Raw genomic sequence first — 26,375 nt, forward strand, 5'->3', positions numbered from 1 at the left:
CCTGTAAACCGCCAAGCCGCCATCTCTGCCTGCGCACAGCTGTTCGAGAAGCAGCAAGAATCGGCGAAAAGGCAATAATTACATAAAAATAACACACTGACCGGCAATTTTGGACCGCATTTCCCGAAGTTTCCACCGAAAACAGGTCCCGCGCAGAACTACCGGGAATTGGACTTGCTTGTGACCAAAGCATGAGTGGTTACCAATACCTGGACGTGAAGCTGTGAGTTCCGGAAAGTCCCTATTCCATCTGCCACACGTGCGCACGTGCATCATCTCGAAGATAGTGAAAGTAATCCATGTTTTCTACCCCCAGGAAACTCCGAGATCCAGACTCCGTGACCTTGACGCCCGTTTTCCTCTGCGGCTGCATCCTCAACTCCTTGGCCAGTGTTTTCGGCGAAATCGGTGGCCAAACCACGCTGGAAATCGTGAAATTCAGCTCTAGCCAACAGCGATCTATTTTTCGGGTGCCCGAGGCTTTCCTGGACCGCGTCCGCATAGCCATTTGCCTAATAGGCTACTACCAGGAGGAGCCCTGCCACTTCCAGGTGCTCAGCACATCCGGAAAACCACTGGACTTCGAGGAACCCGACGCGGAGTTCATATCATTTAACTAGGATGTCGTTCTCGTACTGCAAGGAGTACGGCAAGGACAAGGTGATCTTCGTGACCAAGGAGGATCATGCCACCGCCAGCACCATCGAGCTGCCGCCACCGGAGCAGCCAGAGGGTGTGATCACCAAGGACGGCAAGATCAACTGGAGCTGCCCCTGCCTCGGCGGAATGGCCACCGGTCCCTGTGGCGTCGACTTCCGCGAGGCCTTCTCCTGCTTCCAGAACAGCACCGCCGATCCCAAGGGCTCCGACTGCTACGACGCCTTCACCAAGATGCGCGACTGCTTCCAGAAGTACCCCACCGTGTACAACAAGTCAGGCGGCGATGACGACGACGACGACGCCCTGGGCGATGCCCTGGACACGGATGCCGGGTCGGTTGGTGGCCAGAACGCAGATCCGCTGGCGGATGTGGGCAATCCAGGCGGCGGCGATGAGGCGGAGACCCCCAAGAGCAACTCGGTGGTGGCCAAGGCCTAGGCTGCAGCATATGTGTCGTATTGAAAATACTTAAAAGATAAGAGCTAGGTGTGACTTCGTACAAAATAAATAAAGCTTGTCATAGTTCTGGGCCATTCGGGCTCCCATCATTATTCACCATCTATCGTGACTGTTGCAATTTTGTATTTTTCTGCTGAAGAAGTAGAAGTCGACGAATGAATAAAATGAAATTCTTCAAAGAATATAAAGTTGAAGAGGAGAGTATGTTAAGTAGATACAGTTTAAAATGTTATATATAAGTTTTATAAGAGGGAATACATGTTTCGCAATCTTTAAATGTATTTTAATGTAGGACCTTTATTTTTGCACTTATCATACATAATATTGAATTTACAGATTGTAACATATTTTTCCAGACCAAGTTAAACTTTTTTAAAATATTCCCGGTATTCACTGAACCCAAAAGGCCGTTAGACAGTTTTTCTGGATTTTGCCGTATATTTTTGGTGTTTTCCTGAAGCGCTAGTACTTCGAAGCGGTATTTTCGCCACCCTGCTGCCACACTGTTTACGAAGAAGCGAGCAAAGAAAACGTGAAAATAAAAGCGTATTAAGATTTCGTGTGCAAAGCAAAAATGCTGTAGGCGCAGTGTAAAATGCATATACTGCTGATAAATCGCGTTTGTGAGATGCCTAAACGCGAATTCGACATCAAATCGGTGCAAAACTTCAAGGTGCAATAATAGTACTACTCGAATTATCGAAAATACCAAAGTGCAATTGACCAGTTGAGACTACAACCACAGCAACAACAACAACGGCGACAGCAGCAGTGAAATAATATAATAACCTTGTGTTTTGTTTTTAATTTGTCGATCAGAAATCGGAAATATATTCAAAATACGGCAGGTGAAGTGTGTTATTGGCTACAGCTACCGTGGTTAAAAAGCAAAAGTTCAAAAGGAAAACATAGTCACGGTAAGTGCGTGTGCGTAGTGCCAACAATACAAGCGCAACAACCAACACACTCGCACAGCTAGTTTTCGTAGGAAAATACGAAAGCAACGGCGATAAATAATACCGAGCAACACGACAACAACAACAACGAAGAGTCTCAAAAGTGCTGGAAAACTCGCGATAAGAAATTAAAGCAAGAAAAGGGAGAAACAGGAACCTCCACATCGACAGATCTTTTTGTTTTGTGTTTTGAATGCTGCTGCACCCCGAGATCCGGCGACAAAATGGTCTCGTTAATTGACACAATCGAAGCGGCGGCCGAGAAACAGAAGCAGTCGGTGGCCACCAACTCCGCCTCCTCCTCCGCCTCATCCTCCTCGTACTCCTCCTCCCCACCATCTTCGTCTGCGGGATCCCCATCTTCGGCGGCCCCAAAGTCCAATCTCACGGCCAGCGGCAAACCGAAGGAGAAACGAAGGTAAGTCATAGTGATCGATAGATGAGCTATCTGATTATCCGCATACCCTGACCCAGAGTATCTCGATCCCCCATCCGAATCCATCGGATCTGCCTAGATCAGTTGTTTGCCCATTGCATAAGCGCCTGCTTTCTTTTTCGCCTCTGCGCAGCGATCGCAGAGCTCGTGGCGGCTCTGGTTGCTATCCGTTGCTTTTCGCATTTCTTCTCAGTTTCCAAGGGGTATTTCGTTTTTTCGTACGCCCTGGAATCATTTTAATCCGTAAGATACCTTCGCTTAAAAGGGTTGCTTTTTACGGGGTCTCCCTAGGTAAGATACGCCACGTATTTATTTATTTATCTTTGCTTTTTTGTTACTTCTTAATTTTCCATAGGCTTATTGTTTCTTTTATGAGAATGCACATTTCTTTTAAAATATCTAGGGGTGGTTTCCTTTGGGTATCTTGGAACGGTAGAAAACAATGATTTTTGTATTGATCTGGAGTTATTTTCAAACCATATTGCTTAGACCCTCTTCTAGACCAGGCCTTACGTCTCTTTCTTAAACCGGAATAACTAATTAAGCAAAAGGTTCTGTGTGATTTGCATGTTTTTTTGATAGATCAGTGTAAATTAGGGTCATAAAAAATTTCCATTCCCATATCTTCTAGGTTTTGTTATTTAATGTTTATTGATATAAAAGATCTCTTCAATAATTCACTTTTGCCTGATGTTCTTTAGCCTTTATATAGTCAATTTCAAAATAGTTTAGATCCATTCATCACCAAAATTCCTGCTCCCCATTCTATTGCCATACCAACTTTTTCCTGACTCTAAGGTCCTAAAATGAATTTAAATTTCGACTGATTTCATTAACACCCCTTATTGGGCGTCACTGTTTGACGAAAGAGACTCCGCAGAGACTAGGAAAAAATGGAAAGCCAATCATTAAACACGCGTTGAAAAAATTTTTGCATTCGCGGTAATTATTATACGAACCGGTGACGGAGGTGGAGCGATAGGGACGGAGAATCCAGCGGCCGAGACCCACGACCTTCAGATATAGACTTTCAAAGACAAAAGTCGCGACGATCCGAACCGAAATCGTTCGGTTTGCATATGCATGATTGGTTTCCGCAGTGGAATACGATACCTGACAAGTGCACTTGGGCTAGGAAGCACTTGTTGCTCCCTAGAGATGGTACTCATGTCCTCTAAGGGTCCAGGGCCCTCTCATCCTAAAGGCCAAGCCCCCAGTGGCTGGGGTTTATTTTTAGACGAGTGCATTGTTCTTCGGTGCTCCTTACGCACTGTGGGCTGTTTTTTGGTCGGGGCTAAAATCAAAAACAATGAGGAAAACCAGTTATGTCTACCCCTCCGCCCCAAAAAAACAACCTGTTTTTCGCTCCTCGTGCTTCGTTTTATCAGTTTTGTTTTGTTTTCGATTTCGTTTCTTCGCTTTTTTGGCCCACGCCCCTCTGAAAACTTAAATTTATTTATTTTATAAGCCCATAAACCGACAAGTTTATGTTTTGCTCAAGACATTTACATTGGATTGAAACAGAGTTTCGATTTGGCCTACGTGACAGCCATAAAACAAAAGTTAAAAAAATGTGGAAAAGCTGAAAAGCGGTTCTATAACCATTTTCACAAAGTGCTCTGGCTTTGAATAGACCCACTAACCGACTATTCGCGATTTCCCATTCGCTTCGAACTGGTTTCGATTATATTTTCGTGTGCGACATGTCAAACAATTGACTTTTGCTTCGATATAATGCCAACTTATAACCGAGAAAGCTTTGCACAGAAATATATCAATTTCATATCAATCTTAAAAAGCATATCTAATGATTTTCAACTCATAATCGAATATTGTTAATCGGGTCTCTTTTCGATTGTCCACCGGTTTTCGATACTTTATCGACCTACTCTTTCGATTGCAGCACTGCGATCTTGAATGAAGCGTAACTGCACTAACAGTGTGACCTCAATAAAAGTGAATTATTACAAGTTGACATGGATAAGGGGTATTCGGGGGAGGCAAGAATCTTAATCGAAATGGTGGTTTGTTTTAAATAGGTTTTATAAGCTGTCAGACCTGTGCCAAGGAGCTCGGAAAACGAGAAATAAAACTTAAAAACAACTGACAATAAATAAGATTTCAATACCAACGCAACGAAACGCACAAGAGTAAAACACGCTCACACACAGTCCCACATGTGTGTATTGTAAAATATTTAAATGATATGCCCTGTTGTTGTTTTCCCTTGTTGTTGTTGCTTTCGTCTGGCCACGACGACCTACTTTTTGCGCAATCGAACTAAAAATGTGACGACCCGGGGAGGTTGGAAACGCCCGAGGGGGGTACTATGGGGCACACTGTACAGGGAGAGAGAGAGACGGATGGCATGGTGTTCAAGTATTAGGCTCGTGGAGTTATTGTTGGTTTTCTTCTCGTCTTCCTCTTTATTTGTTATCCACACACTTTTGTTTTGCTACTGGTGCACCGGAAAAATTGGTAGTTGTAGCGGAAAAATATTAAATATCTTAAATGCCCTCTATGAGTCTCTTTGGTTTGCAGATTTTTCACTTTAATAAGAATATCTTTCTAATATAAACCAAAGAAAATGTAAATATTGTTCTTAATACTACTAGAAGATTTCTTTCCGTGTATAAAATTGAACTTGGTGCAGCGACAAAGACAGATATATCAAAAACGAGGGAGACAGACTGAAGGCAACGCAGCCTCCGAATCTTTTTCAGTTGTTCAGTTGAATGGGCCCAATATGCCTCGGATTCGGTGTAAATTATGATTCTGTTTTTGCTGGCGGGGAAAGTTTAAATTTATATTTAAAGACGAATACTTTGCAATAAAGTCGCTGAAAAAAGCTTTACAAGACTTGTGAAATTGGGCAAAACGTTGGGGATTGTTATTATAAAGGAACCTGTTTCGCAATAACATTTTGCTATGGGAAATACCACGGTTTACATTACGAACACTGCTAAGAACAACGAAACTTCTTTTATGGGTAGGGATAGGGATCTTTATGACCACCTGTTGAAGGTCGTGTGCTGGAAATGCCTTACATGAATCTTCTCTTGAAAATTCTTATTTTTCTATCCAAATAGATTTGCTATCAAAATAATATTACAAATACATACAATACAAATTATACTAAGAATTGAATTTTTCATTTAATTGTGAGAACAAATTCGCGAGTTGTAGATGCGGTCGGCACGATTGTAGATTTTCACGTTGTTTGTATTCGATTATTTTTCCACGGCATCCTTGGTACAAATTGGATTTCACATGGCTGCCATCATAACAGCTTGAGGGTTTTGTTTGTCCTACTTCATTATAATCGTTGGGAGAATCATTTCTGGACGGCATCGAAGGTGCCTCCCTCCTTATGGCTCGAATTCCAAGCCCGGTCTATAGCATCAGCTGAGAAGTTTTCGATCTGCTCCCTGTTGGTGGACATCAGGACAAGGAGTGCCAGCTGCAGGATTATGTGGATCAGCAGGAGGACGGCCTAGTTTTGGGTGATAAAGATGGACTCTTGATAGGCACAGCATCCCAGGGTCAAGATGAAGGTTGCAATAGAGCACAAGATGATCAGTGCGATCGGGAGGACTGCCTCTCCATTGCCATCTAGTTCTCCGATGGTTTTCAGGATCAGCGTTCAGAAAAAGGCACATCCATCGCTGACTACCAAAACAGTGAGGTTGAACATGAAAAGGATGTACTCAACCAGAGATGTTGTGCAGTCCGTGTTCATAGATTTATATTTTATACATTTTAAAATGTGCGTCCGTTTGGTACGGGCTACTTTTTCGAATAAAGAAAGACTTATTTGCCTGGAAAATAAATCATTGCTTTTTTATGGAACTGCTAAAAATTTCGTTGTTTTGGGTGCTTTTTCACAACCACTATCTGCTCGAATTTTAATTACAGGCTATAATTGCGCTGTCTGGAACTTAGTTAGCAGTACTTCCTTTTATGGAAATCTCTTACTTCGTTAAGCCACTCTCAAAATAACTAGCTAGCAAGTGATGGACATTTGTAGCATAAAGAGGTAAACAAGGGGTTATCGTGGTGATTTAACTTGACCCCGCCTGTCCATTCCGCCTCCCTTTCCGCCTCCCTTTCCGTCCCTTCGGTCTGATTACATTGTTATTTGATAACTCTTATCGCCATTCACTTTCCGTGCCTGTTTGCCAAACTAATCTAAATATTTAACTGTTATGCTATAGTTCTTATCGGGCCGCTCGGCCGACCAGGGAAATCTTGTACAGGTCCGAGATAGGTGGCAAAATATTTAGTCATCTCAATCTGCTTTCCTGGCTCAGAAAAAAACTATCAACATCGACTATAAGTCTATCTATCTCTCTTAAAATCCAAATACAAAATCTGCAATCAAATACGGAATAAAAGATATTGTTTTGAAGAAAAGATTATCAAGTTTTCAAACCTAGTTCGCTTCTAAATTCTATATTTATGTGGATTTTCCAGTTGTGTGTTTTTTGGGCAAATACTGCTTCTTTGAATTTCTCTCTGTGCAGATTTACTTAATTTACAATACCACAGCGACGTGCAATGCAGTTGTGGGATCAGGGCGGAAAATGGAATCCTGGACGTGCAGAGATTTTCCGGGGGCGCTGCAAAGTAGGCTATATTAGCCGGGGCAATTATCGGCTCAAGGGGAGCGCACTGGCGTAATTTATATGCCTCTAATTTGAATCTGCCACTCAGGCGGCGGCTCCGCTTATCGCCGCGATCGGGCATGGCCGAACGGCTGGCACCCTGCCCTCGGCTGAATGTTTTCGAGGCCTTATCTTATCGAACCCGTAGTCGGAGCGCACTTGTCCGGATAGGCAAACTTGTCTGGTATCTGACGTTAATGTCGGGCTCTCCCGCTCTTGCCACTTTTTTCGGCTGGCAGCCAGGGTATAAATATGATGGCTTCGAGGGTATGGAACCTTTCGCTCATTTACGGCCCGAACTCCCGTGCGTCGTGTTCTGTCCGAAAGAGGAATATACGTAGCAGCCAGGTTGAGGCCAAATCGAAATACTATCAGTTCTTATCGGACGCGTGTGTGTGTTCCTTCGACCATCGATGGGCTTAGCCGGATTCCGGCGAACGAAACGGCGCAACCAATGTTCAACTCCTTCGAGAGCTGCGACTTCTCGTGTCCCGGCGACAGTTCCTTCTACGGCGACGATGTGATCCCCAGTAACAGTTTCTACGAGTGCGATATCAAGTTTTCACAACAGCAGCAGCATCAGCATCAGCCACGGCTGGATAATGGCTCTCTTTTCGGGCGCACGCCCATCAATGAGCCCACCGTGAACTTCGGCAACGGCTCGTTCTACAATGCCCCACCGCAGAGATCCCAGCCCTTTGTGGGCGCCATCCTGGGCTCCAGTACGCCCGCTGGCGGGATGCAGAGGTATCATCCCTATCAGCAGCAGCAGGGCCAGGACGCCTTCTACCGCCAGAGGGGCGGTCTCCTGAACGTGGCCACGCCCTGCCGCGAGAGCCGCCCCTGGAGCTACGCCTACTGCTATGGCTACGCCCCCACCAACACCCAGCCCTGCCAGTTCTCCCAGTTCGTCGACATCGAGGACTTCATGTGAGTGATCCTCTGCAGGGGAAATTGTTTTGCTAAAACTCAGGAAAATCTCTTTTAGAATACTTTTTAATAGTATCCAAATATTATATCCATTGATTGGCTGCTTAGCAGCTGCTTAGTATATTCTAAAGATCTCTAAAACGATCATAAAAGGATTGGAATAAGCTTAAAAATGGGTTCCTGAAAGGATACTTTCAAATCAATCTTTAAAAAACTAGGTTTACCCAATTTTGATATGAATTTGGCGACATGAGGGTTCCTAAATATATACTTAGATAACAATTTGAAGTAAGATGACACTTTTCTACGAAACTTTGTAAGCTACTTATACCAACGTTCCGTTTTTTAAACTTTATGGTTCATAATTTAGAAGGTAAATGAGAACAGAAAATCAAAGTTAATTTTCCGCCTCACCTCATAAGAAAGTGAATTACACAACTGCGAACAGCTCATCAAAACAAACAAGGTGCAGAACCAGTTCGAATCGGTTAGAAGAATGCCTCTAACGATCCAAACTTTTTGTTCTCCAGGCGCTGAAAGCCTCATTTTAAAAATTGGTTGTGTCCTACTGTAAAAGCCGAAGCCGAAAGCAAACGGCGGGGCTCTTATCTATGCTTATTTGTGGATCGCTTTTATAATAATATTTAGATACGCAGCAACAGATAGGCAGAGGGGGACGGAGATACAGCGCGACAGAGGTGGATTATTGGATGAGTCAAGGTTCAGTGGGTTTCTCCGGGAAGACTTTCCCCCGCTCTTCGATTGATCGGTTGAAATCTTTACGGGCCGCAATCTAGTTTATAAAACTCAAGAAACTCATTGTGTAATTGTTATCTGACATCGATGACTTTATGTGGGGTATTCCCCAGGGGTTTACCGGCACGTGGGGTAGGGTAGGTGTTTTCCTGGCGCCCTGGGGGTTCCGAAGTCCATAAAGCTGATCAACGATTGACGCAGATGATGGCCCCTTTTTCCCGGGATTTCTCCTCATTCTCCCCGAAAACTTAACATGCAACGTGCGCGGAAATCAAATGGCTCTGGAATGGTCGCCAGTTTTTGCGTTTATTTACGTTTTGCACACGTTTAAGCCAAATTTGTGCTTGCCCATCTCCATGCTAATGAGCCAAGACCAAGCTGACGCAATTGCAGAGGGCACACGCTGCCCGAAAACACTCCCGCCCACATTTTGCTGCTTGCAAGACCCATCCAAACATCCCTGACCCGAAGTTGGCTCGATTTACTGCCCCATGAACTTGGCATTAACACCTTGAGCTGTATTTTATGTGTTTTTGCTGGTATCTCGCCCGGAGATACGGCGCATTTCGGCCGCTCCACCAGCGAGCATTTCGCAATGCCCGCAATTCCAGTTCAAACAGAAGCGGGTCAGTATCCTAAGGTGTTTAGGATAGACCTCGGTTTACCCGAACACGAGATGGGATCGTGGCTATAATATTTGGGAACATTCAGTTCTTAGAGCAGAAATGAAATGAAAAGGTTTACTTTTTTACTTAGGATTATTCGATATAGAACATTGGGATCTATTAAAACCCCGATTCTAGTATCTACCGGTATATCTAACGTACTGTACCCATTTAGATCTATGATATGATAGTTGAAAACATGAACTTTAGTCTAAAAATGTTAGAAACTTTTTAAATAGATTAAGCTTGATATCATTTAAATAGTTTCTTATGTTTGTATCACACTCTTCTATTAACATATAAGGAACCCTATAGTACTCCTGAATTTTGAACAGTGTACTGAGCTGCGCTTCGGAGCGGAAATACTTAGCAACAACAACAGCGGCTACTGGACAATAACAAGGCAATTCTGCTGGCACAACCAGAATATTTAAAAGGCTGTAGCTGCTTCTGTTTTAATGAACAGACAACGGCTCGATCGAAAAAACAAAATAATACACCTACCCCCGCGCGAAACCCCCTGGAATATCACTACATTTATGCAGGCCATTAGCATGCAATTCAAAGCCACTCTATGCCGTTTTCTATGGGCTACCGACTATCGGATTTCTGTTTATTAATGCATATATAATACACAGAAACCCACGAGTCTACGGGTGTATATTTGTGTGCACTTTGATAGCGGGTGAAATAATATAATACTATATAATAATTCCACTTGTGTTTTAACTTTGGCTGGCTTGCCATCAATCAGACGAATGATTGACAGTGAAAAGCCCTCTTATCTTTAGTCTACTTTCTTTCAATGCCTGGTTTTCCCGCTCTGTCTTTATCAAAGTTTTATCTTGGAGACCCGAACACTCTTTTTATACCAGGCCAATATGAAGTATTATATTTGGAATTCGCCTGAAGTGAATAGCTATTATTCAAGAAATGGCTTACCTTAGGCTGTTTATTTTTAGATTTTCCCCTGTTTACAATCGATCGATTAATGCGACACTATCTCATGTTTAAAGATGTCATAATAAAAGATTATATTAAACTATTATTACGAGTTGTTTGCTTTAGATTATTGAATGGGTAACTTTTCAGAATAGAGGATTTTAAATTCATATCATGTCTTATTCCCAAAGGTTTTGGGACGTGGAGATACCATTTTTTAAATAGATACTTAGGCTTTTATTAGACAGCTGGAAGACTGACATGGACATCACATTGAAGAATGCAGATTCCACAGTCTTTGGCGGCTGATATGATGGCCTTTGTTCATGTGGACTCCCTTGTTGACAGGTGATACTTAAGGCTGTTAACAAGCCAAGGAAAGTTTCCAATTTTCGCAATGTTGCCAACCGGATTTTCACAAATGAAACACCTGACGTAGGCAGCTCTTTTTTTCATACCTTGCCATAGAATCAATAAAGCAGCGTTGGCAAATTTACCAAAAGGCCAGGGCCACTAATGTAATGTACGTGCAAAAACCGGCGTCTCCCATGGATTATACAAGTCCGCCCTCCATTTCGACAATAAATAAAATATTAAGAAGGCACGAGTTATGTTGTTGTCGTGGATAAATTCCCGAATTAGTTTTCTTGCAGGCGGCAGCTCACGAGAATTTCTTGGCAAAACTTTCGTGAATTCTCCCCGCACTCCCGAGGGAGGGCCCATCCGTCTTTTCTTAGAATTTCCCAAATGACATGTAGCCAGGTATATATAGTGATAGTGCCCGTATGTGTGGGGTCAGTGCTCTGTCATATAGATGTATAAGAAAGATTTACCTGCTTGTCTACGATTTCAACTTGTCGCCAATATAAACGAGTGGAAACCCTGGGTTTAAATGGGTCTGGCTCGGCCGATCGAAGACCAGTCTGCAGAGTCGCTAATTGCCAACTCGGCGGGCAGGTGAGACGCTTCAATGCTCCGATATTTCGTCAATCCCCTGCCGAAATATCCAAAAGTTTCCAAAGACTCCAACACCTGGGCATTGGTGCCAAGGCGGCAGAGGTGGTCTTTATCAGGCGAACGTGTGACTGCTGGCTATTCTCGGAATCCCGAACAGGCATTAAAAACCACATATCTAAAGCCCCTGGGCTTGGGTTCCTCTGCACAGTGGTGCCCAGAGAGCTGCGCTGTAGGTCAGTATCCTCCAGAGAGAGTACTGATGAATAATGGCTATACTCCGCATATTTTTCAAGCCTCTGGGGGTAGGGAGTTCAACAGAACCTCCATATCAGCATCGTTTGTAAGAAATGCCACTAATTTCACCAGCTTGACATTGACATTCTTTGGCGAAATTCGGTTATACTCGTGTGGATTATAGAGCGTGTTGATAAGAACTTGGGTTTAGTTTCTAAACAAAAAGGAGGTACTGTCGCTATAATGTATTAATTTCGTTTTACTAACAACTAAAGCTGCTGTGAACTTTTGCGCCGTGTCGATCGCCTTCGCTTTTTCGCTTGGCCTGGCAACCAGCGCGAAAATTACAAGCGTTTTGCTAAATTGGAAAATTGCGAGCTCTGGCCGCGTGAATTGAATCAGAAGCAATCAAACGGGAATAAAAGTGCAGCAATTGAAATGCACGCACATATTTCAGACAGCCTCCGCCGCCCTATCTCGGCCCCCTTTTCGCCCCCTTTCGCCAGTGGCGTACGTGATCGTTTTGAACTTATGCTAATTTCTCGCCTCATCGATCTCGTTGCAGGAACAATGAAAAGCGCAAGGAAAAATCACGCGATGCGGCCAGATGTCGGCGCTCCAAGGAGACGGAGATTTTCATGGAGCTCTCGGCGTCGTTGCCATTGAAAACCGACGATGTCAATCAACTGGACAAGGCCTCCGTGATGCGGATGACCATTGCGTTCCTCAAGATTCGCGAGATGCTGAAGTTTGGTGGGTTTTCATTAAGTACTTTACCTCTTTACCCTTACCAACGAATGCTTTTACTTTAGTGCCCAGTTTGCGTGACTGCAATGAGGCCATCAAGCAGGACATTGAGGCTGTGGAGGATCAGCCGGAGGTCAAGCCCAAGCTGGAAATGGGCAGCGAGGACTGGCTGAATGGAGCCGAGGCCAGGGAGCTCCTGAAGCAGACCATGGATGGATTCCTGCTGGTCCTGTCCCACGAGGGCGACATCACCTATGTGTCCGAGAACGTGGTCGAGTATCTGGGCATTACCAAGGTGGGTGTGTCTGAAATATTTCCTGAATCGGAAGTATCTAATTTGGTCATTCGTTTTGCCCACAGATCGACACTCTGGGCCAGCAGATCTGGGAGTACTCGCACCAGTGCGATCACGCCGAGATCAAGGAGGCGCTCAGCCTGAAGCGCGAGCTCGCCGAAAAGGTCAAGGATGAGCCGCAGCAGGACTCCGGAGTGAGCACCCATCACCGGGACCTCTTCGTGCGCTTGAAGTGCACTTTGACTAGTCGCGGACGCAGCATCAACATCAAGAGTGCCTCTTACAAGGTGGGATAAAGAAGTACATCCCATAAAGATCATATTGTACAAGGAAAATATTGCTTTGCCCTTTTAGGTCATTCACATTACTGGACACTTGGTGGTCAATGCCAAGGGCGAGCGTCTGCTCCTGGCCATTGGCCGACCCATTCCGCATCCTTCGAACATTGAGATACCTCTGGGAACCAGCACCTTCCTAACCAAACACTCCCTGGACATGCGTTTCACCTATGTGGACGAAAAGTGAGATACATATTATCGCAGACGAGTTCCCATTTTAATCACAAAAGCTTTTTTTTTTATTGGGCTGCTCCAAAAATTAATATAATTGAATTGCTCTGCCAAATGCGGAAAGTCTGCTTCATAAATCATTGGCTTTTTTGCTGTAGCAAAACTTGCCAGCTATTTAAATAATTAAAATTGATCTCTGTCTATAAATCATCAATTGTTTTTGTGGCAATTAAGACATTATATAAAAAGCTAACTACATTTTCCCTCATTCACTCATTGTAGTTCAATAATAGGTCAATAGTTTGTAGTTTAATCCATTAAAAAGCTCTATAATGGGTTTAGCAGAAAGGATTTCCTAATGTGAGATGGTAAAACCTAAAGGTTTAAACCGTCAGTGAGACATAATAAGCATTCTAACTTAGGAATAAAATGGAAACTCGTCTGTAAGCATGCATTTTCAAAAGTTTATTCTAATACGATTCCTTTATGACTTTCAGGATGCATGGCCTGTTGGGATACTCGCCCAGGGATCTGCTCGACACTTCCTTGTACGTCTGCCAGCATGGAGCTGATTCCGAGCGCCTGATGGCCACCTTCAAGAGCGGTGAGTGGCGTCGTCCGACTCTCGAAACTCGCGACTCATTAAAACAAACTGCAGCTAACTAATGCTAAACTAATTACTTTAATGTGCAAATTAAAACGCGTTCGTCGTTAGATGAGATGGGATGAGATGGAGGGAGCATGGAACTGTGGACAGAGGACAGGAAGGATGCCGGAAGAGTGAGGCACATCAAAACAAAGTTGTCACTCGTCCGCCGGCGTTACCTGTCCTGCGTCCTGGTGTCCTGGCCTCCTGGAACCCCCAGTAGTTCCTGTTCACGTCCAGCAGTTGCCATAGCTTATTGCATTTAATTAGTTGTAGCACCTTCCTCTTGTTCGGACCCTGCTCGTTCCCGTTTTTTTATTTTTGTCTCCAACACAAAGACCATTAGTCGTTGGCTTGACTTGGCTCTGCTTTAATTTCACTTTAGTTGCTAATTAGCTTTTGCGAAACTAAACGAATTGGTCAGGCAGCGAGACAGCTGAAATCTCTGTTCAGTCCGTATCTATCCCTTTCAAATCTCTATTTTTTCATTTCAACGAGTTTGTTTTTTTTCCTTTTTGCTGATTCAATTATGTTTCCGCGTAGATTAATTTATCTGGCATGGCATTTTTCTTTGGCTGAGTGGGTGAATCTATATAATCCAGCTATGCCTTATTGGCGCCCCATCAGCAATCCCCCAAGGGAACCATTCCCACCCATCTTGCTTAGGAATCGAAGCCTCGCCGAAGCCCTCAGCTCATTTGCAATCAATTTTCATGAGCCAAAGTAGCGCTATCGCGGTGAAACATCCAACTCGATCGATAGATAAATGGGTCTGGTCACCGGGAAAAACGAATATTATAATGAGTATTATCTGGGTAAAAACAAAATCAAAGTATTTTTGATAAAATATTTTATCAGTGTCAGTTTGGGATAAGGAAATAGTTATTTAGGTGTTGTATATTTTAATTTATGCATAATATTGGGGGTTTAGATATACACAAGTACCATTAACTTTTGCAATAACCTCGAATACTGTATAAAAATATCATCGCAATATTTTAATGTCATGTTTATAAACTGCTCTACCAAAAAGTGCAAATTAAGCTTTAATCAAACCATATCATTTTGATAAATTATAAAACATCATTCTACTATTTTAATGTCATGTAGATAAGTGGTAGCTAGGGAATATTTTTCCATGAACCATTTCCAAAACTAAACCAGTCGTGTTAATTCATTGTAATATTTTAAAGTCATGTAGATAAGTGTTGTGATTAATTAGTTCGAAAAAATGAAATCAGTTTTTCGTGAGAATTCAATGTAATATCATGCAAGAGATAGGACATACTACGATTTCAGTCGTTAGGTTGACCAAGAATTAGATTGTTATTTTCGGACCGTGCAGCAAAGTCATTTATTTTCGGATTTCCAAGTGCGGGAAGGAAATGCTGTTTCTTAAGCATTTTTCTTAATTTCTCCCCAGCTCATCGGGCGCGGCTTCTTGTTATTGTTTGCTTATTTGTTGCTCTTAATGGCCGCGTCATGTCGTCTACATTGGCCAAATAATGTTGCCACCGCCGATGTGGCTGTGGATGTGGAAGCTCCTTTGGCTGGGATGCACTTAAAACGCCAACGCCAACGCCAACGCGCTGGGCAATAAAAAGTCCTGTGCTGACCATTGTTCGGGGTACATTGTACCCAAAAGTGCCCAAAAGAGCGCATCCCGGCGCATCCCGGAGCATCCCGGCGTCGAGTAACAGAAAATTGTCACTGCACTGCAATTGGAATTATTATTGGCTGCGATGACTTTGGCTTCTTGGCCGGACACTGGCCCATCCTCCAGCTTTTCGTGTAGACACGTTCTGTGCGAAATGACTTTCGGTTTTATGATGCGACGTATCCATTTGACCAGGACGCTCAAGTCCTCGCTTGCAGCTGCCGATCCTGAGTCCTCCGAGTTCTCCGAGTGTGCATCTCGCATATCGTTAGCAAAACTTGCCAGCAAGTTGTAAAAATGTCTTCGAAAGTCGTAAAAGTATTTCATACATTTTTGTTTTTATTAAGTTGCCTTCGCTGCTGCGGCGAAGTTTGCCATTTTTTCTTCCTTTTTCACCGAAAAGTTTCCTTTTGAAAGCTTGCTGCCAGCTCGCCATATTATTGTTTATGAGTGCTGTCCGTTTTTATTTCCATTTGATTTTCATCAAGTTTACATGGCTTTGTAATAAGGGGGTCAGCTGTTGGTTCTCTCTTAAAAGCTCCAGCTGTCCACCCCTTTTATTCTATGAAAATTCGATGATGATGATGGGCTGAGCTACAGTGAGACTTCCAACAACCAAAAGTCTGATTTAACATTCTAGCATTAAAGGTTTTTAATGTAATATTTTTTAATCATTTCTGAAATATTTGTTGGTTAAATTCTTTAAAAATATACCAAAAAAATGTTTGAAAGGATAACAAGCTATTCTAAAAGAATGTTTGCAAACTAATCGAGATTAGAAACATCTTTAAACGTTATGGAAGTATTGTAAAATGTTGATTTAAAAAAAAAGTAGAAATATTAAGTAATTATCGTAAAAATCGAAATACTATCGATTGTTTTTTAGTATACTATTTAGTATTTTAAAATGTAATGAGAAAATGTTGATGGGTTATTAAAACTAGTTAATGTATAGATAATTTTTTTTTTAAAGTAGTACGGCTGTACCTCGTATTTTCCCATTTCCTAGCTTATTTTCCCGTTTCCATTCCATGCATGTGCACTTGTGCATGTTTGTGCATGGTTGTTCGCCTGCAGATGGCGCTGCTCGCAAAATACTAAACGTCATGTGACAAACAGTTCAATAAAGTACAAAATGTGCGGAAAATCGCAAATGTCATGCGGGAAAATCTCGCATCGGGCAGCGTTTACCATTCGGATGTGTGTGTGTAGTGGAATGGAAATGGAAATGGGAAATTGCGTTCGAGCATTCGAGCATTTCCATGCTGCAAATAAAGACGACAATTTGGCCGCGAGGCGAAAAATTATGAAACGAGCGGGGGGCAAAGGAGGAAAATGGCTGTGGAACGTGGCAGTGGATCGAAGGGGGCAAAAGTAAACTTAATGTGCCAGATAAATATCCTCTGACAGACAGAAAGACAGACAGCGAAGAGATAAAGCCCGCATCTTTTGGGTTTTTTCCTCCTTTTTTTGATTTTTTGGGGGTAGAGTGTTGCAATAAATTTTGAAGAGCAACAAAAAACAATACCGAAAAGTGGCTTTGGCAGATTTGGCGCTGCGTGTGAAAAGTTCCCCTTCGGAAAATGCATTTTCCACTGAAGCTGGAGCTGCATTCTGGGGGCATTGCCGCGGCATTTGCCAGGCGTTCAACTTTCAACTCTTGCCACAAGCCAGTTTCAGTTCCCGCTGTTTGTTTCTGTTTAAGTTTCCTTCCTCTAGTTGTGTGTGCTTCCTTCTTGGATTTTCCGAAGGGCAGCTGACAGTAGTTGTTTCCCGGGGGTGGTGGCGTGTTTTGGGTTAAAAGGGACGGGTGATCCTTGACAGGCACGTACCGAAAGGGGGCGTGGCGCCAAGTGTTGCATACTTTTCGGCGATGGCCTACGCGAGGTGACTTCAAAACGATTCTGAAGAACGCCATATGAAGATAACTATTTAAAATAATAGCATCACATTTCTCATGCTAACTAAGATTGCAGATTTTTTGGAGAGCTCAGTACTCAAGCTAATAAATTCGTAAAAAAAATATTGTAAAGGTATTTAAAAGTGTGCAATACAATTGAATAATCCATGGTTCTTTAAAAAATGCTTAACATTATCCAAGACTTTGGCTGATACAAGTTCATTATTGCCTTAACTCAGCTTGGAATTCGTGGATTTCAAGTGCAAGTTTGACTTGGCAACTTTATTTTCATTCGCCCCCTCACCAAGGCGGGTTGTGTAATCAACATAACAAGCAACTGGCAGTTTACGAGTCTGTTAATGTCTCACACACTCCGGAGACTCCCATCCAGACCCAGACGAGTTTCCTGGCCATGTCCCGTAGTCGGTCGGTGCTATATAAACTATATGTCTGAGCCCTCGCGAATGCTTCCTGCCAAAAGTGTCGATGATGCTGACGCTTAGCGCTGCTGCCAAGTCGTTGCACTCATCAGAGAGCAGCTGAAACTCCCCATTTTTTCGGGGGGGAAAACCTAACTCCCCCCGAAAACGGTTTCACACAAAAGTTTATTTATCTTGTTCTGGATAACATGGACAGTGGGGTAGGGAATTGCTATAAATAATAATAAAGAAGTACAGCTGTTTGATCTTGGGATTTTGAAATTACATTTCTGGAGTTTAGAAATCATTTATGAAAGTACCTAAAAGTATGCAGAGAATACAACTACGTTTTTCGGCATAAACATATACTGCTGCATACTTTTAGACCCCTGGATAATTTTAAGTTCTATTGAATTTTAGGACGAAAATAACAAAACTTGAAATAACTTTTTTAATTTAATTTACAAACTCATCCCACTGTAGCGAGACCGCTTTATGTTAATGCACTTAAATTTAGTTCGCGGCGATAGTGGGCGTATGGGCGTGGCTGGGCACGGGTTGTTTGCGGCAGCCGCATTTTATTACATGCATAATTCCGCCGAGGGATCCTCGCTGGTCCGCCTCGGTCCACTTGCTCCTCCGTCCGTGTAACCCGCATCTATTCCCAACTCCACTGCTCGTCTCTTATTTATTCGTCTGCATCGTCTGGGCCATGAAAGCGCCAAACTAATGCCGTCGAAACTAATGGTCCAATTCGAGTGGCTCGCCGGCATCCTCATTTCGGCAGCGGGCTGACTCCTGCCACTCCTGCTCTGTAATCCTTGACTCGACTCGCCTCGCCTCGCCTTGCCAGGATTGTAAAATTTTCCAGTTAATTTTAGCATCCTCCACGTTCTTGTTGCTTGCATTTGACAAATTAAAATTGCATGAGCGGAAATGCGGCTTAAAGTTGCGCCGGATGTGGCTGACTGACTTGGCTGGCACCAGCGACTTCCTGTGGGAGCTGCCAAATAAATTACTTTTCCAGCTGCACTTTTCCCCATTCTTTTTGTGTCCATCACTTTGCCAACAGGTGGCTCAAAGTTCAGAGGCCTGAAGTCCATCATCTCTTTATTACGGAGGCTTAAGGTTTTACCTTGGGACTTTTATGCAGTAAAGGGGCTTAAAGCTTGAAATTTCAGGATGAGCAACGTCAAAGGAATAACACTAGTCCAAATTTAAATGAATGAAATATTAATTATCACCATATTCAATTACATTTAAAGCAGCTTGCATTAAGGCTTGGTATCTAGCCATTTAAAATAATTTCCACTACACCCTTTTATTATAATTAATTTCAAATGTAACCGTAGACCTTGGCAAATATGTTTGGGTGCTTATTTAGGGCTCCTTGCTTCTTTTTTGGCAAGAAATGTAACAAAATCTCGCCATATTTTGCCCAAATATTTATTTATAGCCAGGCAGAGGGTTAGGAGATCTCATTAAGATTCGTTTTCGCCAAATTAGACTAATATCTTTTCGGGTTAATGCCCGTTTGTGCCTCGAAATTCCTCGTTTCGCTAATGTTAATGAACTGCGATTGTTGGTGGAGATTGGGAGGAGCCAGCATCCCAGGTGGACGCACGCTCCTCTTACCTGTTGATTTATGGCATTCCCCTTCCCGTGGCGCTTAATTTGCGAGAGTTTATTAAATATGCCGGTGCAAGCAGCTCCTCTACGTGAGTGCCGCGCATCCTGCGGACTCCTTTGGAGTCCTGTGAGTCCTGCGGAGGATGCCATTAGTTGGCAAAGTGAAAATTCCTGCTCTGCCCGATCCCGATTCCCGGTGGATGCACTCTGTTGTGCTCTGCCCCGCTGGCTGGCTGGCTTAGCTGAATGGCTCTATTTGAGGATTCACAGGATAGCCCCGGCCACTTGTTTTTCCAAAAATATCCTGGACCTCTCCCTGCAAATATTTCATTTCATTTGTGTCCGGGCAGTGACTTATGATGATGAATGTAAATGCTGCACTTTTCGTACCTTCAGGCAGTTTTTTCCGCTTAGCTGCAGGATTTCACGCTTTAAGGTTGCACATCCTTTCCAGCTGAATTTTGCGCTACGTGTTTGGGTCCATTGTCACGTCACAATGGTGGGGATGTTCCCACTCACTTTTCCCCTAACCATTTCATGACACTTTATCCCTGCTCCCCTTTTCAGCCAGCATATCAAATTAGATAACTATTCCATCGAACTGCTGAATGCAACAAAGGCGAATGCGTTAATAACATTTAATGTGCCTGCTGCCACGCCCTCGCCGCCCCTCGCTAATGACATTTGGCCAAGTTCATTTCGATTCCTTCAACACTTTTATGGCCACCATTTAGGGTCCGGGGGCTGGCTAATTGAGTTTATAGTCGCTTCAATCGCTTTGGCATCCTTCCCAACCGTAATCTTCGCCCTCTGGCAGTGCACAGTGGTCTAAATTTAATAGTTTTTAGGTTTAGCTTTCATTAACTAAACTTTAAAATTAAATATTGTGCATAGTATAAATTCGTAGTTTGATATATTTTGCATATACTCAGCAAATGTACCCATAAAATGTTATCTCTGGAGCAATGTGCACTGCGTATGTCCTCTTTATCGGGGGCCTGGCATTGCATACTTTTGTGCGCTTGGATGGAAATCAAAGTTTTGCCGCCTTTGCAAGTTTTGCGCAAGTCTTGCAGAAAATTATACAAAAGGCGAAGGCGAAAAGCTTAAGGGTTTGACAGAGGTGGGTGGCATGCAAATATGCATTTGATTACACGCTCCAAACAAAGGCAAAATGATAAAAGTTGCGCGCCAGCCGCCGCAGAGTATGCAACGACTTTTCGCCTTTTCCCTGAAATTTTCCCACCCACCCAAAAACTAAGTAAATTTGTGTGTTTATTTGCCAAACCTCAGTGGAAACTTTGCTTGCAACACCCGTGAAGTTCGCGAGGCGGGAGGTAAAAAGCAAAAACGACAAAGAACACAAAATGTCAATCGACCAAGTGGAAAATTTTCATTAAATTAAAAAAGCGCACAATTTTCCCACTACTGGCAAAATTGTCGCAACAGAAAGAGAAGAAAAGGAGCCATAGGAAAAGTAGCGAACCCAATGAATGTGCAAAGTTTTATGTTTTTGGCTGCCGGGCGGAGATTTTCCTTTGCCAATTTTCCTCTACGTTTTTTAGTTGCATTGAGGTTGGTTTTCTTCTGTGGGTGCTGCTGATGATAGTCGTTCCCAATTTCCCCCCTCAGCCCTCCTGGGCCTTCGTTTTCCGAAAGGTTGTCAGACAAAACGAATAAATGTGCTTAGGCAAGCGGGAAAAAAGTAAAAGAAAGACAGCGCAGAAATTGCATGTAAAATTCTTATCGATAAAGGAGTGATGAGCCTGAAACTATGCAACAATTTTTTTCTGCTAAATGTTAGATTGAAAGTGGAAAAAACTTGAAGAAATTAAGGAGTAAACGAACACTTGGTTGATTCGAATTTTGTATAAATATGTTATTTACACATTCTTGACTGCGCCTTGCTTGCCTGTCCCCCCTTTTTTGCTGCCACTGCAAATCTCCTAACAAATCCCCCAACAATCGAAAACAAAATGTCAAGCCTTGCCCCAACTCCTTATGAAAACCTCTCACAATGCCAGCCACAATTTGCTTAACAAAAAACCTTTTGACTTGGGCTTTCCTTGTGCTTCCCTCGAGCTCCTTGTGGTCCCCGGGGTCCCTGGCTCAATCAATCAAAAGACGCTTGTGACTTTGGAACCCCCTTTGATCCGCCGCTGCTAAATAAGTCGTGTAAACTGGCAAAATATTTGCGGTCCTCGGCGAAGGATTTCCTCCTCGTCAACGGCAGGGGACTACCGGGCCTTCCATTCATGAGGGTTCTAATGAAGTGTTGAACTCTGTTCTTGGCCCTTTGCCCATCGGCCATTCGCAGGACTCGTTGACAGGTCAGCATGTTGAAATGGTGCCCAAGTCCCCGTTTGTTTCCATCAATATCAATTTCGGTTTTGGTTTTATTTGCTGCTTTTCGGGGAACCCTCAAGGAGGTTATTACAATTTTGATTTGGGGGAAGGGAGCGGTCTAGAGAGAGAAATTTGTGACCCCAACGAAAATTAATTTACGTCCTTTTCTTTGAGTTTATTTTTGGAAATTTATTATCAGTACATAGAAACAGTATAAAGTGTGAAGTTTTTTAAAGATTAATTACATTTTAATATTCCTTAAATTTTTAAAGTGGATTACTTACATTTTTCTGGAAACAGATTGCAATATATATTTACGTATAAGTACTTAATATTAAAGTCAATGAACTTTCCTTTTTTTCCACTTGCTTGTGCTTGCCCTGTGATTTGCCCTCATTACGGAGTGTCAATATTATTCCCCATAATTTCCCGCACCGGAGAAAAGTGAAGCTCTATTTTCGTAAGAAGTTTTGACTTTTAAGGTGGAAATGTGAAATCTTTGACAGATTGATGGCAGCCACGCCCACCTGGCCGCCCCTCGCTGATTTCTGGCCTGTCGCCCGACACGGGAATGATTTTAAGTTTGTTGTTTTTGGCGCTGGTCTTTCGGCGCGCTTTGTCATTGTCAATTATTTATGGCCGGGGCGGATCAGGGAAACCGCCTCGGGCTTTGGTCTTCCAGAGTCCCTCTCCTTGGGTTCCCTGGGTTCCTTGGAACCCCCTCTCCATGAGCATTGCGTGTCAGCTACACAGTGTGCGCCTTCCTTTTTTCCGCGTCATTTTCTGAAATTGGCATTTAGTTGGCGACGAACGGGATTTACACAAAACTCACCCGCAAACGCACACACAGACACTCTAAAATTCACACGTACACTGAGAGAAAACTATGATAGATAGAGGAACAAATTTGTAATATAAGAGAGACACAAAAAACATTTATTTTGAATTATATCAGAATCAAGCAAAATAAAAGTGTACAAAAAGGTACGTTCAGATTTTAAAAATAATGAATTCCTATGAAGTAATTTTGTTTCTAGGATTATAATAAATTATGGGAAATAAAGTAAACTCAATTCTAAGTATGCAAAGATATATTCCGGTTCCAAAAGAGCTCTCTCAAGTGCTTAAAAAGTTTCATAACTCGAACGTAAAGTTTAGAATTTTGCAGTGTTCCCGCATATCTGAGGGACTTGTCTGCCTGGCGATGGTTTCAGTTATACAATGGGTGCATTCACCTACGCGATGTCCCGCTGAGAAAGTCCCCCTTTTACCCCATCCCCATTCTGCGGCCCCTTTTCTCCGCCTGTCGCTCAGCATTTGGTTTTTTCTCCAGTCTGCCGCACTTCCTTTACATGTGTGTGCTCTCTTTCTATTTCCCACTCCCCGTCCCGCTCCCTCTCCCCCCTTTTCCGTGTCTGTGGGAAAAGTGTTGCCAATATCTGTTACTGCATCGCTGCGTTCGTCTGTCTGTCCGTCTCTTTCGGCCCCACCCTTGCCGTCTCTTTCGCCCGCTCGCTCCCCGTCTCACAATTCGTTTATTAAATGACAGCACGATATCTGCAAATGAAATTTTCCTTCAACGCATTTAGCCGCTGCCGACGTCGCCGCTGCAATTGCTGAAATTGACAGTCAGACAGATAGATTGACATTTAAGCAACACTCTGTTCAGCTGTCTCTCTCTATCTGCAGCGCCCCGTCCCTTTCTCGTGCGCATTTGGATGCATCATAAAACTTTGTGCTCCATCCGCGAGTCTTTTATGGGCCTTGGCACTTTACCTCAAGAGTATTGCACACTTTTCGGCTTCCTGGCTTTGCTGACTCCTATTTTATGCGTTGTCAATCAAGTTTCCATAGGGATTACAAAGAATGAATAAATATGGGATTAAATGGTAAAACTACAATAGTTGAACTATAAATATAAAGTTGTCGACCCAAATGTATCTTAGTTTACAGAATACATTTCTTATATATACTATTGTACCTATCCCTAATAGTTTCAATTAGTAAGCTGACAAAAGGACCTCCAAAAGGATTTGGAAACCTTCGATACTGATTGGTTGCCTGACCAGTGACGAACGTAATTCCATTATGAATGAAGGCCCTTTCTCTCCCGAAATTATTAATAAAGCCCAACAAAATTAAGTAGAGAAGAGGATTTCGTGGAGTGAATGGAAGAAAAGAGGGTTTTGCCTCAGAATTATTGGCCAGAAAAAGAGAAGAAAGTATAGAAGAGGGAGGTGCCACGGCAAATGAAAAAACTTGCCCCAAATCTCTGTAGAAATCTTTAGCAAGTCCAATTAGACGTTTGGCAAATGGACACACAACAGCCAGCGAGTCCGGAAAAGTCCAGCCAAACTAATTGTTCAACATGAAGCGGCAAAAAAAGCAAGAAAATATTGCAGCCAAAGTTTTCCCGGCTTGTTGTTTGTGCAACAATTGTTGCAAGTCAGTTGGCGGCGCTAATGAAAAACGACAGGAGCTGAGGGGGAGTGGGAGAAAATAGTTAAGGGGGGAAAACAACCGCCATTAAATTTTGCTTAATAAAGTTGCAGCTGCTGCGCCAGGGGAGAGCTGAGAAAAAATTACCAGCCATCAGCACTTAATTGTTTCCACAGTCCAAAAAAGAGGCAAGAGGGAAATCAGTGGAGTTTTCCGCTAACTCCTTCCACCCATATCACTGGATATACCGAATTCAGATATTCACAACACCTGGAGGCAGTTCCCAATCCCAGTTCCTCCCTCTTGATGTCTTGATGATGTCTTTCCTTCCGCTCAAATTGAGTTAATTAAATGAACGCCCAGGAGGCGGAGATATGTACTTTCTCCGGGCGAATGGAATTAATGAGCATAATGGCTGGATTCTCTGCGGCGGAGGGGAGAAAGTTTTCAATTACCCAGCATTTATTTTTGTTAAATTCTAATTAATGCAAAACAAAGAGAGGGCCGCGCTGCACTTTAGTTTTCTTCTGCCTCGTCAGCTTTTAAGTGATTTAAATTTTCCGCACGCATAAATAAATATTGGCTTGTGGCAAGGCGTCGAAAGTTTGAGGCTTTGCGGCAAATAAATATGCAAATTCTTTGACTTTTGTTTTCAATTAACTTTTTCCCTCCGCTTTTCTTGCCTTCTTTTCTTTCCTCCGCTTTCTCACCGGGAATTTTAAATTTTCTTCTGCGACATACAGCGAAAATACAGTTTTCCGCTTGAATGGAGGAGAGTATTTGAAATTCAATGTGACATATCTATTTGTCATACTTATATAACGTTTTCTTTTAAAAATATTGTTGGCTTATATTTCTTAAACACAATAATAAATTTACTTATTTTTTTGAAATCTCCCTTTTTTGCTGTGCAAAATACTTCACTACTGTATTTCAGAATGGCAAATGAAGCAAATTTGTTACATTTTGTGGCTCGTCCCTTCTGCCACATGCCCCGCGTGTGGTTTATATTCCCGCTGACATTTTGAGTAGTTTTTAATGGGCTCCATCGAACCCGACAAACTTGTCGACTTTCCTCGCTGTGGGCGGTCTCCTTTCCTTTTTGGCCAGCTGTATATATCAAGGACCCCTGATATATTCTCCCCTATGACCACAAAACTTGGCCTATAATATATATTCCTCCCTCGAGTAAAACTTCTCCCTTTGCCGGACAAAGAGGTCCTGGCACATTCATTAACCCATTTATGGGCACTGCAGGCAACTCCAACTTATAATGACCAGCTTTAAGTCTCTATTTGTTGGCAGTAAGCTGGCATTTCGCCCGGAGAAACCCTTTCAAGTCGTTGGCCACTAACAGGGATTTGAGCTCCCTGCTCTGTTCCTTTGGTCCTTTAGTCCTGTGTAATGTGCTGTCTTGGCTGCCAAAGAAAAGGTGGTAAAATGCAATTTTCCACACGACTGGCGGGTTATGAAGACGCAGGAAAAGAGCGCCCCAGCTCCTTTTCAATAAGCCATAGTAAAAAATGAAAAGAGAGGAGGTAAATTTGCATAGATTTCCCAGCACATATTGACTTTAAGTCCGCCCTCGCTGTGGATTGCGGATTATGTCACGGCTTAATTCAATTAGGACAGATTACGCATACGCCACGTGGCCGCCCTAAAGCGAAGGCCAAAAGGTCACTGCTACCTCCAAATTTAAGACGCTCCCGAGTCAACTACCTTTGTGCTGGGGAATGTATTCGAAACAATCCGCAAACAAATCCTTGATTTATGCGCACATCCTTGGGCAGCCAAAGCCAAACATTTATTTCCTTATCCACTTGTGCCAATGTGATTTCGACCCATCTGCCTTTCACTCTGGACTCTGGTCAGCAATCAGGATGAGCAAACGAATGGGGTACAGTGAACTCTGCCTGGCGGGGGTTCGATCATCCTGGAAATGGGGGGTTTCTCAGAAAAGTGTTTTGTTGGGTATCAAAAATAGTTAATATACTAAAAATACCAAAAATATAAGTTGGTATGATACATTTACCAACATCAAACAAACATCAACATCAACTAACATCAAATGTTTGAAACATTTTATTTAGAAATTGTTTACAAAAATATACCAATTTATAATTTTAGTA

The 26,375-nt window shown here is 42.9% G+C and overlaps 3 protein-coding genes across 4 annotated transcripts in view; all 3 read left to right on the forward strand.

The window, feature by feature from the left end:
• Positions 1-18: 18 nt before the first annotated feature.
• Positions 19-756, forward strand: LOC108025362 (uncharacterized). The gene is made up of 2 exons (XM_017095822.3): positions 19-223; positions 317-756. Exons 1-2 carry the CDS (start codon positions 192-194, stop codon positions 618-620), a joined length of 336 nt encoding a protein of 111 aa, XP_016951311.1. The 5' UTR covers positions 19-191; the 3' UTR covers positions 621-756.
• On the forward strand, positions 622-1,211 carry LOC108025361 (mitochondrial intermembrane space import and assembly protein 40). Its single transcript, XM_017095821.3, has one exon. It carries the CDS (start codon positions 622-624, stop codon positions 1,096-1,098), a length of 477 nt encoding a protein of 158 aa, XP_016951310.1. The 3' UTR covers positions 1,099-1,211.
• Positions 1,212-1,616: 405 nt separating this feature from the next.
• Positions 1,617-26,375, forward strand: part of LOC108025187 (protein similar) — a 68,536-nt gene continuing 43,777 nt past the window's right edge. Inside the window, exons 1-6 of one of the 2 annotated variants that reach the window (XM_017095496.3) lie at positions 1,617-2,493; positions 12,225-12,412; positions 12,472-12,701; positions 12,767-12,988; positions 13,056-13,222; positions 13,708-13,814. In XM_017095496.3, the coding sequence (XP_016950985.1) occupies positions 2,300-2,493; positions 12,225-12,412; positions 12,472-12,701; positions 12,767-12,988; positions 13,056-13,222; positions 13,708-13,814 (1,108 nt within the window). In that variant the 5' untranslated portion in view covers positions 1,617-2,299. Of the gene's footprint in view, positions 2,494-7,566; positions 8,106-12,224; positions 12,413-12,471; positions 12,702-12,766; positions 12,989-13,055; positions 13,223-13,707; positions 13,815-26,375 lie in introns of those variants that run through there. The other variant, XM_017095495.3, reaches the window with a different exon arrangement.

The sequence above is a fragment of the Drosophila biarmipes genome, chromosome 3R (genome assembly GCF_025231255.1).
Source record: "Drosophila biarmipes strain raj3 chromosome 3R, RU_DBia_V1.1, whole genome shotgun sequence".
NCBI classification, from domain to species: domain Eukaryota; kingdom Metazoa; phylum Arthropoda; class Insecta; order Diptera; family Drosophilidae; genus Drosophila; species Drosophila biarmipes.